We start from the raw sequence: 13,530 nt of genomic DNA on the forward strand, positions 1-13,530 counted from the left end.
AGCCGCAGGTTGCCGACCCCTGACCAAGATGACGGGGAGCGGTTAGGAAAGGACACAGACAAGTGGGGTGCAATAGGTCAGGGTGACATGGAAAGATTAAGGACTGATTGACTAGGCTGGAAGGCTGAGTGGCATACCAATCTACCGGGAGAGGCGAGTCACAGAAAGAACCAAGAGAGCGGAGAAGTAGAAGGCCAGGAAGTGCTAGTACACAGAAGCAGAGATCAGACAAGAGTGGGCATGGAGAGGAAGTAAAATGATAGCCAGAAAGCAGCCGAATAGGATTGGTAAGGCGGTGGATATGTTAATAAATGCGTGGGAAGCCAATGAGCAGACAAAGAACAGAGGGGTGATACACTCACGTACAATGAGTGATGGGACAAAAAAAGAACAGGGGAGGCGAGATACACATGGACATTAAGTGCTTGATGCAGAGGTCCTGGGAGAAGCAGGTTAAGAATAGCCATGGAGGCATGCGGAAAGGATTGGCAGGGAGACACTGGAGCAGTAAGCATATGGGGAGGAGGTGAAAGGATGGACAAGGAGATATGGGATACCAATGAGCAAGGCGAGATGGGTAAGGATGGAAAGGGAAGTGGGTTAAGAATGGGCATGTTAATGGTAAAGGTATTTATACCGCGCACCATCACCAGGCGCTCAGGAGGATCTGTAAACTAGAAGGTGGGGTGGGTTAGTCGGGTGAAGAGGGAGTAGGAAAGTGAGAGAAGTGGTGTGCTGTTGGCGGCTTCAGTTCGGTTTTCATCTTGCGCTGAGCTTTGGTGTGAATGTCGGAGCGATACGAGACCTCTCGTGCGGTTAGTGCGGTTTATGTGTTTGTTTTTTGTTGCAGTGTGGTGAAGTGCGTGCGGTTTGCTGAGCGAATAGATGGTTGTGCGGATTTTCGGGTGAGTTAGGTAAGAAGAGATATGAGCATAGGGTTAGTGGGTCATATAGCCTAGTCCATTCAGATCATGTTCTATGTATCCAATTGTCCTGTAGGTAGGCATAAATTCCACATTTCTTACCTGTCCATCTAATTGTTATGTGTGATGGCCTGCGCGTTCCCAGCTGTGTTGTATTTGAACTTACTGTAATGGGACAGGGCTTGTCTAGTAGCCCACTCTGGTACAGGTGCTGCAATTAACAGTCACCTAATCCCTTGTTATCTATTTAACAATAGAGAGAGGGACAGAAATGGAAAGGAGAGGGATAGAAATGGAAAGTGAGAGTTGGGATAGATACATAGAGGTGGGAAAAAAGCATTCGGCAAGAGGCGGGATAGAAATGTTGGTCGAGAGGCGGGATAGAAATGTTGGTCGAGAGGCGGGATAGAAATGCACATGGAGAGGCGGGATGGAAATGCACATGGAGAGGCGGGATGGAAATGCACAGGGAGAGGAGGATGGAAATGCACAGGGAGAGGAGGATGGAAATGCACAGGGAGAGGAGGATGGAAATGCACAGGAAGAGGAGGATGGAAATGCACAGGGAGAGGCGGGAGAGAAATGCACAGGGAGAGGCGGGAGAGAAATGCACAGGGAGCGGCGGGAGAGAAATGCACAGGGAGCGGCGGGAGAGAAATGCACAGGGAGCGGCGGGAGAGAAATGCACAGGGAGCGGCGGGAGAGAAATGCACAGGGAGCGGCGGGAGAGAAATGCACAGGGAGCGGCGGGAGAGAAATGCACAGGGAGCGGCGGGAGAGAAATGCACAGGGAGAGGCGGGAGAGAAATGCACAGGGAGAGGCGGGATAGAAATGCACAGGGAGAGGCGGGATAGAAATGCACAGGGAGAGGCGGGATAGAAATGCACAGGGAGAGGCGGGATAGAAATGCACAGGGAGAGGCGGGACAGAAATGCACAGCGAGAGGCGGGACAGAAATGCACAGCGAGAGGCGGGACAGAAATGCACAGCGAGAGACGGGACAGAAATGCACAGGGAGAGGCGGGATAGAAATGCACGGCGAGAGGCAGGAAAGAAAGGAAGGGCAAGAGGCAGGAAAGAAAGGAAGGGGGAGAGGCGGCATAGAAATGGACAGGGAGAGGCGGCATAGAAATGGACAGGGAGAGGCGGCATAGAAATGCACGGCGAGAGGCGGGATAGAAATGCACGGCGAGAGGCGGGATAGAAATGCACAGGGAGAGGCCGGATAGAAATGCACAGGGAGAGGCGGGATAGAAATGCACGGCGAGAGGCAGGGAGAGGCGGGATAGAAATGCACAGGGAGAGGCGGGATAGAAATGCACAGGGAGAGGCGGGATAGAAATGCACAGGGAGAGGCGGGATAGAAATGCACAGGGAGAGGCGGGATAGAAATGCACAGGGAGAGGCGGCATAGAAATGCACAGGGAGAGGCAGCATAGAAATGCACAGGGAGAGGCAGCATAGAAATGCACAGGGAGAGGCAGCATAGAAATGCACAGGGAGAGGCAGCATAGAAATGCACAGGGAGAGGCAGCATAGAAATGCACGGCGAGAGGCCGGATAGAAATGCACGGCGAGAGGCGGGATAGAAATGCACGGCGAGAGGCGGGATAGAAATGCACGGCGAGAGGCGGGATAGAAATGCACGGCGAGAGGCGGGATAGAAATGCACAGGGAGAGGCAGCATAGAAATGCACAGGGAGAGGCAGGATAGAAATGCAGGCCGAGAGGCAGATTAGAAATGCAGGCCGAGAGGCAGATTAGAAATGCAGGACGAGAGGCAGATTAGCAATGAAGGGCGAGAGGCAAAATAGCAATGAAGGGCGAGAGGCAGGCTAGAAATGAAGGGCGAGAGGCAGGCTAGAAATGCACAGGGAGAGGGAGGATAGAAATGCACAGAGGTGAGATAGAAATGCATGGCGAGAAGCAGAATCGAATGCACCGAGATTTGCAGGAATAGAAATGCACGGCAAGAGGCAGGATAGAAATGCACGGCGAGAGGCGGGATACAAATGCACGGCGAGAGGCGGGATAGAAATGCAGGGCGAGAGGCGGGATAGAAATGCACGGCGAGAGGCGGGATAGAAATGCACAGGGAGAGGCGGGATAGAAATGCACAGGGAGAGGCGGGATAGAAATGCACAGGGAGAGGCGGGATAGAAATGCACAGGGAGAGGCGGGATAGAAATGCACAGGGAGAGGCGGGATAGAAATGCACAGGGAGAGGCAGCATAGAAATGCACAGGGAGAGGCAGCATAGAAATGCACAGGGAGAGGCCGGATAGAAATGCACAGAGATGCACAGGTAGAGGCGGGATAGAAATGCACAGGTAGAGGCGGGATAGAAATGCACAGGTAGAGGCGGGATAGAAATGCACAGGTAGAGGCGGGATAGAAATGCACAGGGAGAGGTGGCATAGAAATGCACAGGGAGAGGCGGCATAGAAATGAAGGGCGAGAGGCGACATAGAAATGCACAGGGCGAGAGGCGACAAAGAAATGCACAGGGCGAGAGGCGACAAAGAAATGCACAGGGCGAGGGGCGACATAGAAATGCACAGGGCGAGGGGCGGGATAGAAATGCACAGGGCGAGGGGCGGGATAGAAATGCACAGGGCGAGGGGCAGGACAGAAATGCAGGGCGAGGGGGAGGACAGAAATGCAGGGCGAGGGGGAGGACAGAAATGCAGGGCGAGGGGCAGGACAGAAATGCAGGGCGAGAGGCAGGATAGAAATGCAGGGCGAGAGGCAGGATAGAAATGCAGGGCGAGAGGCAGGATAGAAATGCAGGGCGAGAGGCAGGATAGAAATGCAGGGCGAGAGGCAGGATAGAAATGCAGGGCGAGAGGCAGGATAGAAATGCAGGGCGAGAGGCAGGATAGAAATGCAGGGCGAGAGGCAGGATAGAAATGCAGGGCGAGAGGCAGGATAGAAATGCAGGGCGAGAGGCAGGATAGAAATGCAGGGCGAGAGGCAGGATAGAAATGCAGGGCGAGAGGCAGGATAGAAATGCAGGCCGAGAGGCAGGATAGAAATGCAGGCCGAGAGGCAGGATAGAAATGCAGGCCGAGAGGCAGGATAGAAATGCAGGCCGAGAGGCAGATTAGAAATGCAGGACGAGAGGCAGATTAGCAATGAAGGGCGAGAGGCAAAATAGCAATGAAGGGCGAGAGGCAGGCTAGAAATGAAGGGCGAGAGGCAGCATAGAAATGCACAGGGAGAGGCAGCATAGAAATGCACAGGGAGAGGCAGCATAGAAATGCACAGGGAGAGGGAGGATAGAAATGCACAGGGAGAGGGAGGATAGAAATGCACAGAGGTGAGATAGAAATGCATGGTGAGAAGCAGAATCGAATGCACCGAGATTTGCAGGAATAGAAATGCACGGCAAGAGGCAGGATAGAAATGCACGGCAAGAGGCAGGATAGAAATGCACGGCAAGAGGCAGGATAGAAATGCACGGCAAGAGGCAGGATAGAAATGCATGGCAGGCAGGATAGAAGTGCACGGCAAGAGGCGGGATAGAAATGCCCAGGGAGAGCCAGGATAGAAATGCCAGGGAGAGGCGCTGGAGAGGAAATGCACAGGGAGAGGCGCTGGAGAGGAAATGCACAGGGAGAGGCGCTGGAGAGGAAATGCACAGGGAGAGGCGCTGGAGAGGAAATGCACAGGGAGAGGCGCTGAAGAGGAAAGCACAGGGAGAGGCGCTGAAGAGGAAAGCACAGGGAGAGGCAGGAGAGGAAAGCACAGGGAGAGGCGCTGGAGAGGAAATGCACAGGGAGAGGCGCTGGAGAGGAAATGCACAGGGAGAGGCGCTGGAGAGGAAATGCACAGGGAGAGGCGCTGGAGAGGAAATGCACAGGGAGAGGCGCTGGAGAGGAAATGCACAGGGAGAGGCGCTGGAGAGGAAATGCACAGGGAGAGGCGCTGGAGAGGAAATGCACAGGGAGAGGCGCTGGAGAGGAAATGCACAGGGAGAGGCGCTGGAGAGGAAATGCACAGGGAGAGGCGCTGGTGAGGAAAGCACAGGGAGAGGCAGGAGAGGAAAGCACAGGGAGAGGCAGGAGAGGATAGCACAGGGAGAGGCAGGAGAGGATAGCACAGGGAGAGGCAGGAGAGGATAGCACAGGGAGAGGCGCTGGAGAGGAAATGCACAGGGAGAGGCGCTGGAGAGGAAATGCACAGGGAGAGGCGCTGGAGAGGAAATGCACAGGGAGAGGCGCTGGAGAGGAAATGCACAGGGAGAGGCGCTGGAGAGGAAAGCACAGGGAGAGGCAGGAGAGGAAAGCACAGGGAGAGGCAGGAGAGGATAGCACAGGGAGAGGCAGGAGAGGATAGCACAGGGAGAGGCGCTGGAGAGGAAATGCACAGGGAGAGGCGCTGGAGAGGAAATGCACAGGGAGAGGCGCTGGAGAGGAAATGCACAGGGAGAGGCGCTGGAGAGGAAATGCACAGGGAGAGGCGCTGGAGAGGAAATGCACAGGGAGAGGCAGGCGAGGAAATGCACAGGGAGAGGCAGGAGAGGAAATGCACAGGGAGAGGCAGGAGAGGAAAGCACAGGGAGAGGCATGAGAGGATAGCACAGGGAGAGGCAGGAGAGGATAGCACAGGGAGAGGCAGGAGAGGAAAGCACAGGGAGCAGTGCGAGAGGAAAGCACAGGGAGAGGTTTCGACACAGATTGGCAGTGGGAGCTGGCACACAGAAGGACAGAGGTGAGAGAAGGATTGGAAATAATAACAGAAGGCTGCATGAAGATAAGGACAGTGAAAGGTGTTATGGAAAGCACATCAGTGCGCTACAAAATAGTACCTGAGGTAGAAGACCGCTTTGGTTGAGCGTTCCTGGTAAACAAACATATTCTTGCGGTTCACCACTGAGAAGGCATTGAGCACTGAGCGCAGAGCCTGGATCGCTGTAGGAGAGAAAGGATTGAAAGTCATGCTAGAAATGCAGACAACGCTAGGCAGAAAGTAGGAGAGCAAACCACATCTACCAATGACTGAAGCATGTCGATTATGGCATGCACCCGGCAGAATGTACGACTTTTAGGAAAGCAATGACCTAAGCGGCGAGATCTGCAGGGGATTACAAAGAGAGGAAATCTTACTATAGGACTACCTGCCGGTTTGGCTGTGGTAGGAGTCACATTACATCAACAGCATAAACTGCGACATACTTAACCCAAGCCCTGCCCGCATACAAAAAAGACCAGGCGAGATAGTAGAAGTAACTTTCCATACTAACTCCCAGTCCTTCATGCACCATCTCCCTCACTTCCATCAGAAGAGATGAAAGTCCCGTCATCTTCAACGTCTGTAATGCAGCATGTGCCTTGGCATGAAGGGAAAGCTAGCTCACCAATCGGCACCCAAACGCCACCCTAAGATGTGTGATGACGCTCACCGGATCCCAGATGCTTCCTTTCTGCAGCTGAGCGACCTTTTTAAGATGACTTTTCAGAACCAGGCCTGTAGGAGGGTTCTGAGAGGTCGCCGTAGTAGATGAACAGGGTAACTGGCACTTAGGTCTGGTCAAAAAACCAAGGGAAGCTTGGAATGAACAGTAAGGCCGACATCAGGTGATATGGGGTGCTGTAGTTGTACAATTCATCCAACATAGAGCACTCAAATAACAAGGAATAGGGAAATACAATATACTATCTTATCAGGGCTGTATCAGGGCTGTAGTTCCCTAAGCAGGTACAGTAACAGGTTGGTGATCTCCACGTGAAATCACCTGCACCTTACACTTAAGTAAGAGTTCAAGACTAGTGAAACAAGTCAAACCTAAGGCAGTAAAATGAAGAAAACACTGAAATGCAATCAAAACATATACACTGTCGTAGAGGTAGAAGGCCCATATAGTTTAGGAGACTCTTCCCTGCTAGACAAATATGGCTAGTACCGCTGAGCCAATGTCCCAACGATATACTTGAGGCAGAAGCTGGAAGTCTCCAAAGGCACAGAACAAGTAGTTGCAAAGCAAACAGGTGATTGATCATTTTCAAAAGAAAGAAATGCACTGCTAAGGCCTGACGGGAGGTAGAAACAATCCCAATTCCAACACACCAGGGATTCCCCAAGAGGGATCCTGAGCCAGTACTCCAGCAATCATGACAAGACACGGGAGAGTTAGGGCATAGAATGTAGACGCATGCAATCCTTATGGTGGAGGGCGTGGAAACTGGTATGCTCGCTCCTGCCTCAAACTATTTTCTGAGGGGCACCTCCCGTAGGGTCCTCCGAATCACTGGGTTTACGTCTGTCATTAATCCGGGTCGAGGGTGCACTGGCTGGTTTCGGCTTAAGAATTAGGTCTGGCCCAGCTGTCTTCAAGCAGGACAGCCCCGGCACCTCACAACAGCCATAGCAGGCACGTGCGCCACAGCGGGCAGGTCCAATGAGAACAAGACCCAACAGATTGAAAGAAACAGACAACAGCAAAGATGACTTTGAGCAGGGAACGTCAGGCAACACTCGGGATATGACAAAGAAGGCCCCTTTCCATGCAGGAGAGGATCAGCAGCTGCTGGGGTGGGGGGGTCGTGGGGCAGAACTGGTCTAAAGCCTCTAGTCTACGGCCTACAGAGCGACGCACAGGAGATGCCTTGGATGAAGCTGTTCAGGCCTGGGACACTTTCAAAGGCTCTGGCAGCAGCACCTTTGTACACACAGTTCCAGGTTGGTTGGTCTCAACAGCCAAAGGGTCAGAACACTGGTGAGGGTCTGGTAACATGGATTTCCAAAATCAGCTCTGAAGGAATGATTTTGGGAGGACACATTATTGTAGTGAGCAGGTAAAACACTGAGAGGGTAAAGAAACCCAATCAAATTGAGGTAGCAGCAAGGGTTAGTCTCAGGAAGGGTGTGGGAGAGGTCTAGGGCTGCAATGAGTCCACACAGATGAACACCAGTAATTACATTTAGACAGGTAAGTATAAAACATACTATTATTTATTAGGAATTTAGGTTTCTCACTAACTTAAAACCTCTAGTCAAATTTTCTTCACACAAAACCTTATAAAACAGAGAGAGATACATTTACTCTTAAGAGAAATAGAATAGTATTTGATTCAATGACCAGTGAACACACAGGTAAGTACTCAGATGCAAACAAATAGAAAGACCATTTTAGAATAATCACAAAACAGCTTCCCTTGCTCATATAAAGTCCAACACTAAGATGATTTGGTGTCTTGTGCCCAGAAGTCACCAGTTCCAAAGTAAATACTCCTAAGGAAGTTTTACAAAGAGATTTTCAGTGCCAGTTGTTATAATTACACCAACACACTAGCTAAGGCCAGGTTCCACCACCAAAGGGCAAGTAAGAGTGAGTTAGGGACAGGACTTTACAGAGCAACAGGTATGTAGTCCTACCTCCCTGGCTCTCAAGGGACCACTTGTGAAGGTCCTAGATTTTGTTGTAGACTCTTTTCTGTCTTTGCTCCTATCGCAAGTGTCGGTTCATCTGCATAGGGGTACTCAGGGTCGTTCGATTTAGCTTCGGTCGAACAGGGTGCTTGGGAATTCGTTCCAGGCAGCTTCGAGTAGAACACCCAACGACCAAGGCTCTGCTCGGAAAGGAGGCAGATGCAGTGAGGAGAGAACTGGTCAGTTAATCGGTAGTGGTCCAGGGACACTTCTGAAAGCACAGAAAGCATGGATCCGTAAGCAGGAGTTGAAAGCCTTCTTTACATTAGGACAGAGAAGCAGGCTTTACAGGGACAATCACTGGAGTCGATGCTGGTCAGCTGCAGGGGTCGTCTTCAGGTTATGAACTGCTCTTCTGCATAGAAGTCTTAGCACCAACAATGATCAGATGAATAGATGCAGAAGCACCCCTTTTATCAAAGAATTGGGTTGGGTGCATGCCCAGCCCACCAACGGTACCGACCTGCACCATTCAAACATGCAGTGGCTATCCAATCATGGAGAGCAACTGGCCACAACATCTGCCCAGCAGCAGATCTTCAGACACCAGGGATGTATATTGGGACGAGACAATACCATTGCCTTCCTCTGGCCACACACACACAAACTGCCCCTTAGCCCACAAAAGCCATAGCTTTCCCTGGGAAAGGATTCTCCATATAAGGCATTTCCTGGCCTAAGAACAATATTAGTATTCTAACTGCACTTCACTGTAAGGTGATGTGTGCAATTGTGACAATACAAGAATTCACAAAGAGGCAGTCTCTCAAAACTGCCAGTCTTATGGACTAATCAGTTTCCCCATAAGTATGAGCAAAGACGCAAGAGAAGTAAAGCAGAAGACCTGAAAAAAGGGGTACAGGGTTCAAACAGGCAAAAAGAAAGGGAGTCCCACTGAACTATATGGGAGGAAAGCAGCAGAAAGAACATCTTTTCTAACGCAGTCTTCTCTGGATCATCTCAGAGCGACAGGGCTTCACTAGGAAAGCTAGCTGTCTTCAGCAGCAGTCTTCGGGTCTTCAGCATGTTGCACCACTACTTTGGGGTCTTGGCTCCAGTTGACAATCTGGGAAGCAGATGCAGAACTCCTTCTATGCTACATTCGAACTGAGGGCAGTCCCTGCCCGCCAATGGTAAGTATCTGCATCATTCAAACTGGCAATGGCAGTGCAATCGTGGCCAGCCCCTTGGTCCACATCTGCCAGGCAACAAACACCCTGGCTGGAATGCAGATTGAGACAAGAGTCTCATCCAGGCAGAAAGCTGCCTCTTACCCACTTTGTGACCCTCTGGACCCAGAACCCAGAACAAGGACTCAGCATATATGACATTTCCTGACCTGAGACGGCAGAAAGAGTTCAAGGACAAGATGGCTGTTAAAATGGATTCCAAGAATATGGCCTGGTTAAGAGATTTTGGGAGGTGACTCTAGTTGTAGTGAACCGGGGACTCAGAGTTTAGCCAAAACCCAATCAAGGTGATAGATGAGGGCAGACAAGGACCCCTGCCCCTCCATAACCATCAAAGACAATATCGACTCCCTCACCCCAGCCTTGGCGGATCTCTGCAATCTCTCCTTTTCCTCTGGAGCTTTCCCCGCTGTCCTGAAGCACTCCCTTGTGCACCCTCTGCTTAAAAAACTCTCTGCGGACCCCTCCATTCCAGCAAACTACCGCCCTATCGCCATCGCTCCTTTCTTGGGCAAACTCCGGGAGAAACTGGCCATCTCATAGCTGACCGTGCACAATAAATCTATTGGTTCCTCCCATGACCATCAATCAGGCTTTAGAGCATCCAGTGTCACGGAAACTGCTCTCCTGAACACCCGTGAAGACCTGCTCTCAAATATTGACACTAACACCCCCGCTTATCCTTCTCCTCCTTCTTGACCTCTCCTCTACCTTTGACACGGTTAACTACGACATCCTGATTGCACGTCTCTGTGACACCCTGGGAGTCACAAGTCAGGCTCCGACCACCCAACTCAGGTGGAATTCAGAGCCTTTCACTCGACTATCACTCTCTCAACCTGTGGCGTTCCCTGGGGATCTAACCTATGCCCCTGGTTCTTCAAATTCTATATGGCTGCCCTAGCACATCTGATCGCCACTTTCACCTCTAACCTCCAGTGATACGCGGATGATCGCTGTTTAACCGGTAGCCAATGAAATGTCATTCTAGCATACGTGACATGGTCTCCCCTACCCATGCCCACAATAGCCCTTACTGACCCCTTTTGGATGGTCTGGAGCTTTTGTAAATTACTGGAAAAGTGCTGGCAAGAAAAATATTGCAATAGTCCAGTTTGGAGTTTACAAGGCCACAGGCAAGGAAGGATTTGTTTTTTCAGTATGGTCTGATTTGTCGCAACAACTTGAGAATGTATGCGCAGGTAGACCTCAGGTGAAAGACGTGCTTCTGCTTTTATAACTGTGAATCCAAATACACACCTAACGTCTTAAAAAAGGTCCATAGACATTTGCTCCTATCAGCAATAAAACATTGTAAAATGAAACAAGCATGTGATCATATTACACACCACTCAAACATATATACAGTAACCATAGGCCCTTATGAATGCAACATTACTTAAACTGGGCCCGCACCCGAAGTGCTCTGCCAAGTGCCCGCAGTTGGCATTTAAAGAGAGTGGGATTATTTCAAAGACCGCTGCTAGCCAGTTCTCCATATCATCATTGAAGGTTTAAGTTACTTAACTGTAACTATTGTTCTCCAGCATGGGTCTGGCAAAGATTCACATGCTCATGAATATTCCCCGTCAGGCTGGGAATCCTCCATAAAAGAAAAAAACAGTTTCACTTTAACTTTAAAACTGTAATTCTCCTCTAAACCAATCACAGTCCTCTGCGTCATACTGCCTCCATCCAATGACAGTACTCTCCCTAAACTTCACCTTTGGCCGCCATAACAACAATGGCTCTGGTGGATAGGGCTCTCGGCTGGTCTGGCAGCGGCCTGCTAGCCAGTCGACAACAGTGCATGATGCAGCTGGAGAGCCACCTGGAGATGGAACCATTTGACAAGGCCTTTACTTGCTTTACAGGTGAAAAGTTTATGAACAACTAAGAAGTCTTCAGAAAATCATTTGTTCGTGCCATGTAGAACTTCAAGGCATGAGCAATGTCCAGCGAATGCAAAGCCCTTTGCGCTGGCGGCGACGGTTTCGGAAAGAAGACAGGTAACTCCAAAGGTTCGTTGAGGTGGAATTCCAACAGTACCTTTGCAATAAAGGTAGGGTATGTACGCAGTGCCACCTTTGAAGTGTGGAAGACTAGTAAGGCTGCTTGCAAGACAGGGCCGGATTCTCCCAGACCCGTCTGGTCGAGGTGATAGCCAAGAGGAAAGCAGTCTTCCACGGGGGAAATTTGAGAGGGGCCTGATGCAAAGGTTTGAAGGTTGTTCCCATGAGCTTAGTAAGCACAGCATTGAGCTCCCAAACCGGGAGCCTTCACCGGTGGGACAGTATGGAAGGGTCCCTTGAGGAACTCTTTAACAAACCTTTGAGACAACAGCAAAGGTCTGCTCGGCGACCCGTTGTACCTGGATATGATGGCGAGATGCACCTTGATAAAGGCATGAGCCAGTCCCGCTTTGGTCTAGGAAAACAAGTATAGTATAAGTTGCAGCGCCGTGTCATGCAGATGGATAATCACACACAGAAGCGTTTCCATTTATGTCGGCAGCACTTCAATGTTGATGAGGCTCTGGCCCTGGCCAGGATGTCCTTACATTCTGGGGGTAAAACTTAACTTCAAAACTCTAGAGCTGCAGGAGCCATGCCCTCAGGTTCAGAGACTCCGGATTGTGATGCAGAATCACCTTGCGTCCTTCTCTAGCGATAAGGTCCGGGGACAGCGGCAGCCGGATGGATGGGGACATTGAAAGACGTAAATCCGGACGTTGATCACACCTAAGAGGAGTGGAAACAGGGGGGCGGGGGAGCGTAAAGGAACATGCTCCTCAGTTGAGAGAACCTGTTGGCGAACCTTTCCATCTTGGTGTTCGCTGTCGTCGTGAAGAGATCGATCTGGGACTGGCCCCATTTGCCACTTGTGGCAAGTACAAAGTTCCCTGCTGAGTGAGTCGGCAATGGTGTTCCTGACTCCCGCTAGGTGGAATAGGACGAGGAACATGCCTTGACCACAGGTCCTGGGCCTCCTTGGAAAGCGCTGGTGAGCGGGGTTCCCTCCTAGTTTCTGGAACTAGAACAGGGTGGTGGTGTTGTCTGTGAACATTTTCACCACCTTGCACTTCAATGATGGGAGAAAAGACTTCAGTGCCCTGATAACGGCCAAAGTTCCAGGATGTTGATGTGGAGGTCCTTCTCCTCCGGTTGCCAGAGGCCTCTGGTGTGCAACTGCCTGGTGTGGGATCCCCATCCCTCTAAAGAGGTGCCTGTGGTGACCATCTCCTAGTAAGGAGGAACCTGAAATGGAGCTCCCTGGATGAGATGTGGCCATTTGCCCCACCACTTTATCACCCAACGGAACTCCTCGTTGAGCGTTATCTTGTCTGAAAAGTTCACCGGCATTCACCTCCTTCGCATCCAGGAACGCCTGGAGAGGTCTCATGTGAAGTCTGCACAGGCAAACAAGGTTAATGCAAGAGGACATCATGCCCAGCAGCGACTTGATGGACCCAACCGTCGCCGCCTGAACCGACGACGAGCGCTGTACTTTGCCTTGTATGGCTCTCACTCTCTCCTCCGAGGGCGACGCCAAACACATCACTGTGTTGAATCCTGCAACTAGAAACAGTGCGTCCTATGATGGCGTTTAGTAAGACTTTGGATAGTTTATGGTGAACTCCAACTCAATCAGCAGACGTACGGTCTTCGATGTGTGTTTGCCAGAGCGTAGGAGCAGGAATGCATCAGCCAGTCGTAGAGGTATACATGGATGTCTTGTAGACAAAGATGTGCCGCCACCGGGGCCAGGCACTTTGTAAACAACCGCAGAGGGCGATTTCAAGCCGAAAGGCATAGCCTTGAACTGGAAATGCTGACCTTGAAATACAAATTGTAGAAACTTGCGGTGTTTCTTGTGAATGGGGTGTTGACGTATGCGTCCTCCAGATTCAAAGTCAGAAAATCTCCTTGCTCCAGCTGGCCGAGCATGTGCTGCTACGTGACCATCAGGAACATTTGGGAAATCA

The 13,530-nt window shown here is 50.9% G+C and overlaps 1 protein-coding gene across 8 annotated transcripts in view; it reads right to left on the reverse strand.

The window, feature by feature from the left end:
* Nucleotides 1-13,530, reverse strand: part of SZT2 (SZT2 subunit of KICSTOR complex) — a 2,035,845-nt gene that overhangs the window by 674,585 nt on the left and 1,347,730 nt on the right. For all 8 annotated transcript variants that reach the window (XM_069642429.1, XM_069642432.1, XM_069642427.1 and 5 more), the window contains one exon: nucleotides 5,735-5,837. In XM_069642429.1, coding sequence (XP_069498530.1) covers nucleotides 5,735-5,837 — 103 coding nt within the window. The remainder of the gene's footprint in view (nucleotides 1-5,734; nucleotides 5,838-13,530) is intronic.

Source organism: Ambystoma mexicanum, chromosome 1q (assembly GCF_040938575.1).
Source record: "Ambystoma mexicanum isolate Mex_15411 chromosome 1q, UKY_AmexF1_1, whole genome shotgun sequence".
NCBI lineage: Eukaryota > Metazoa > Chordata > Amphibia > Caudata > Ambystomatidae > Ambystoma > Ambystoma mexicanum.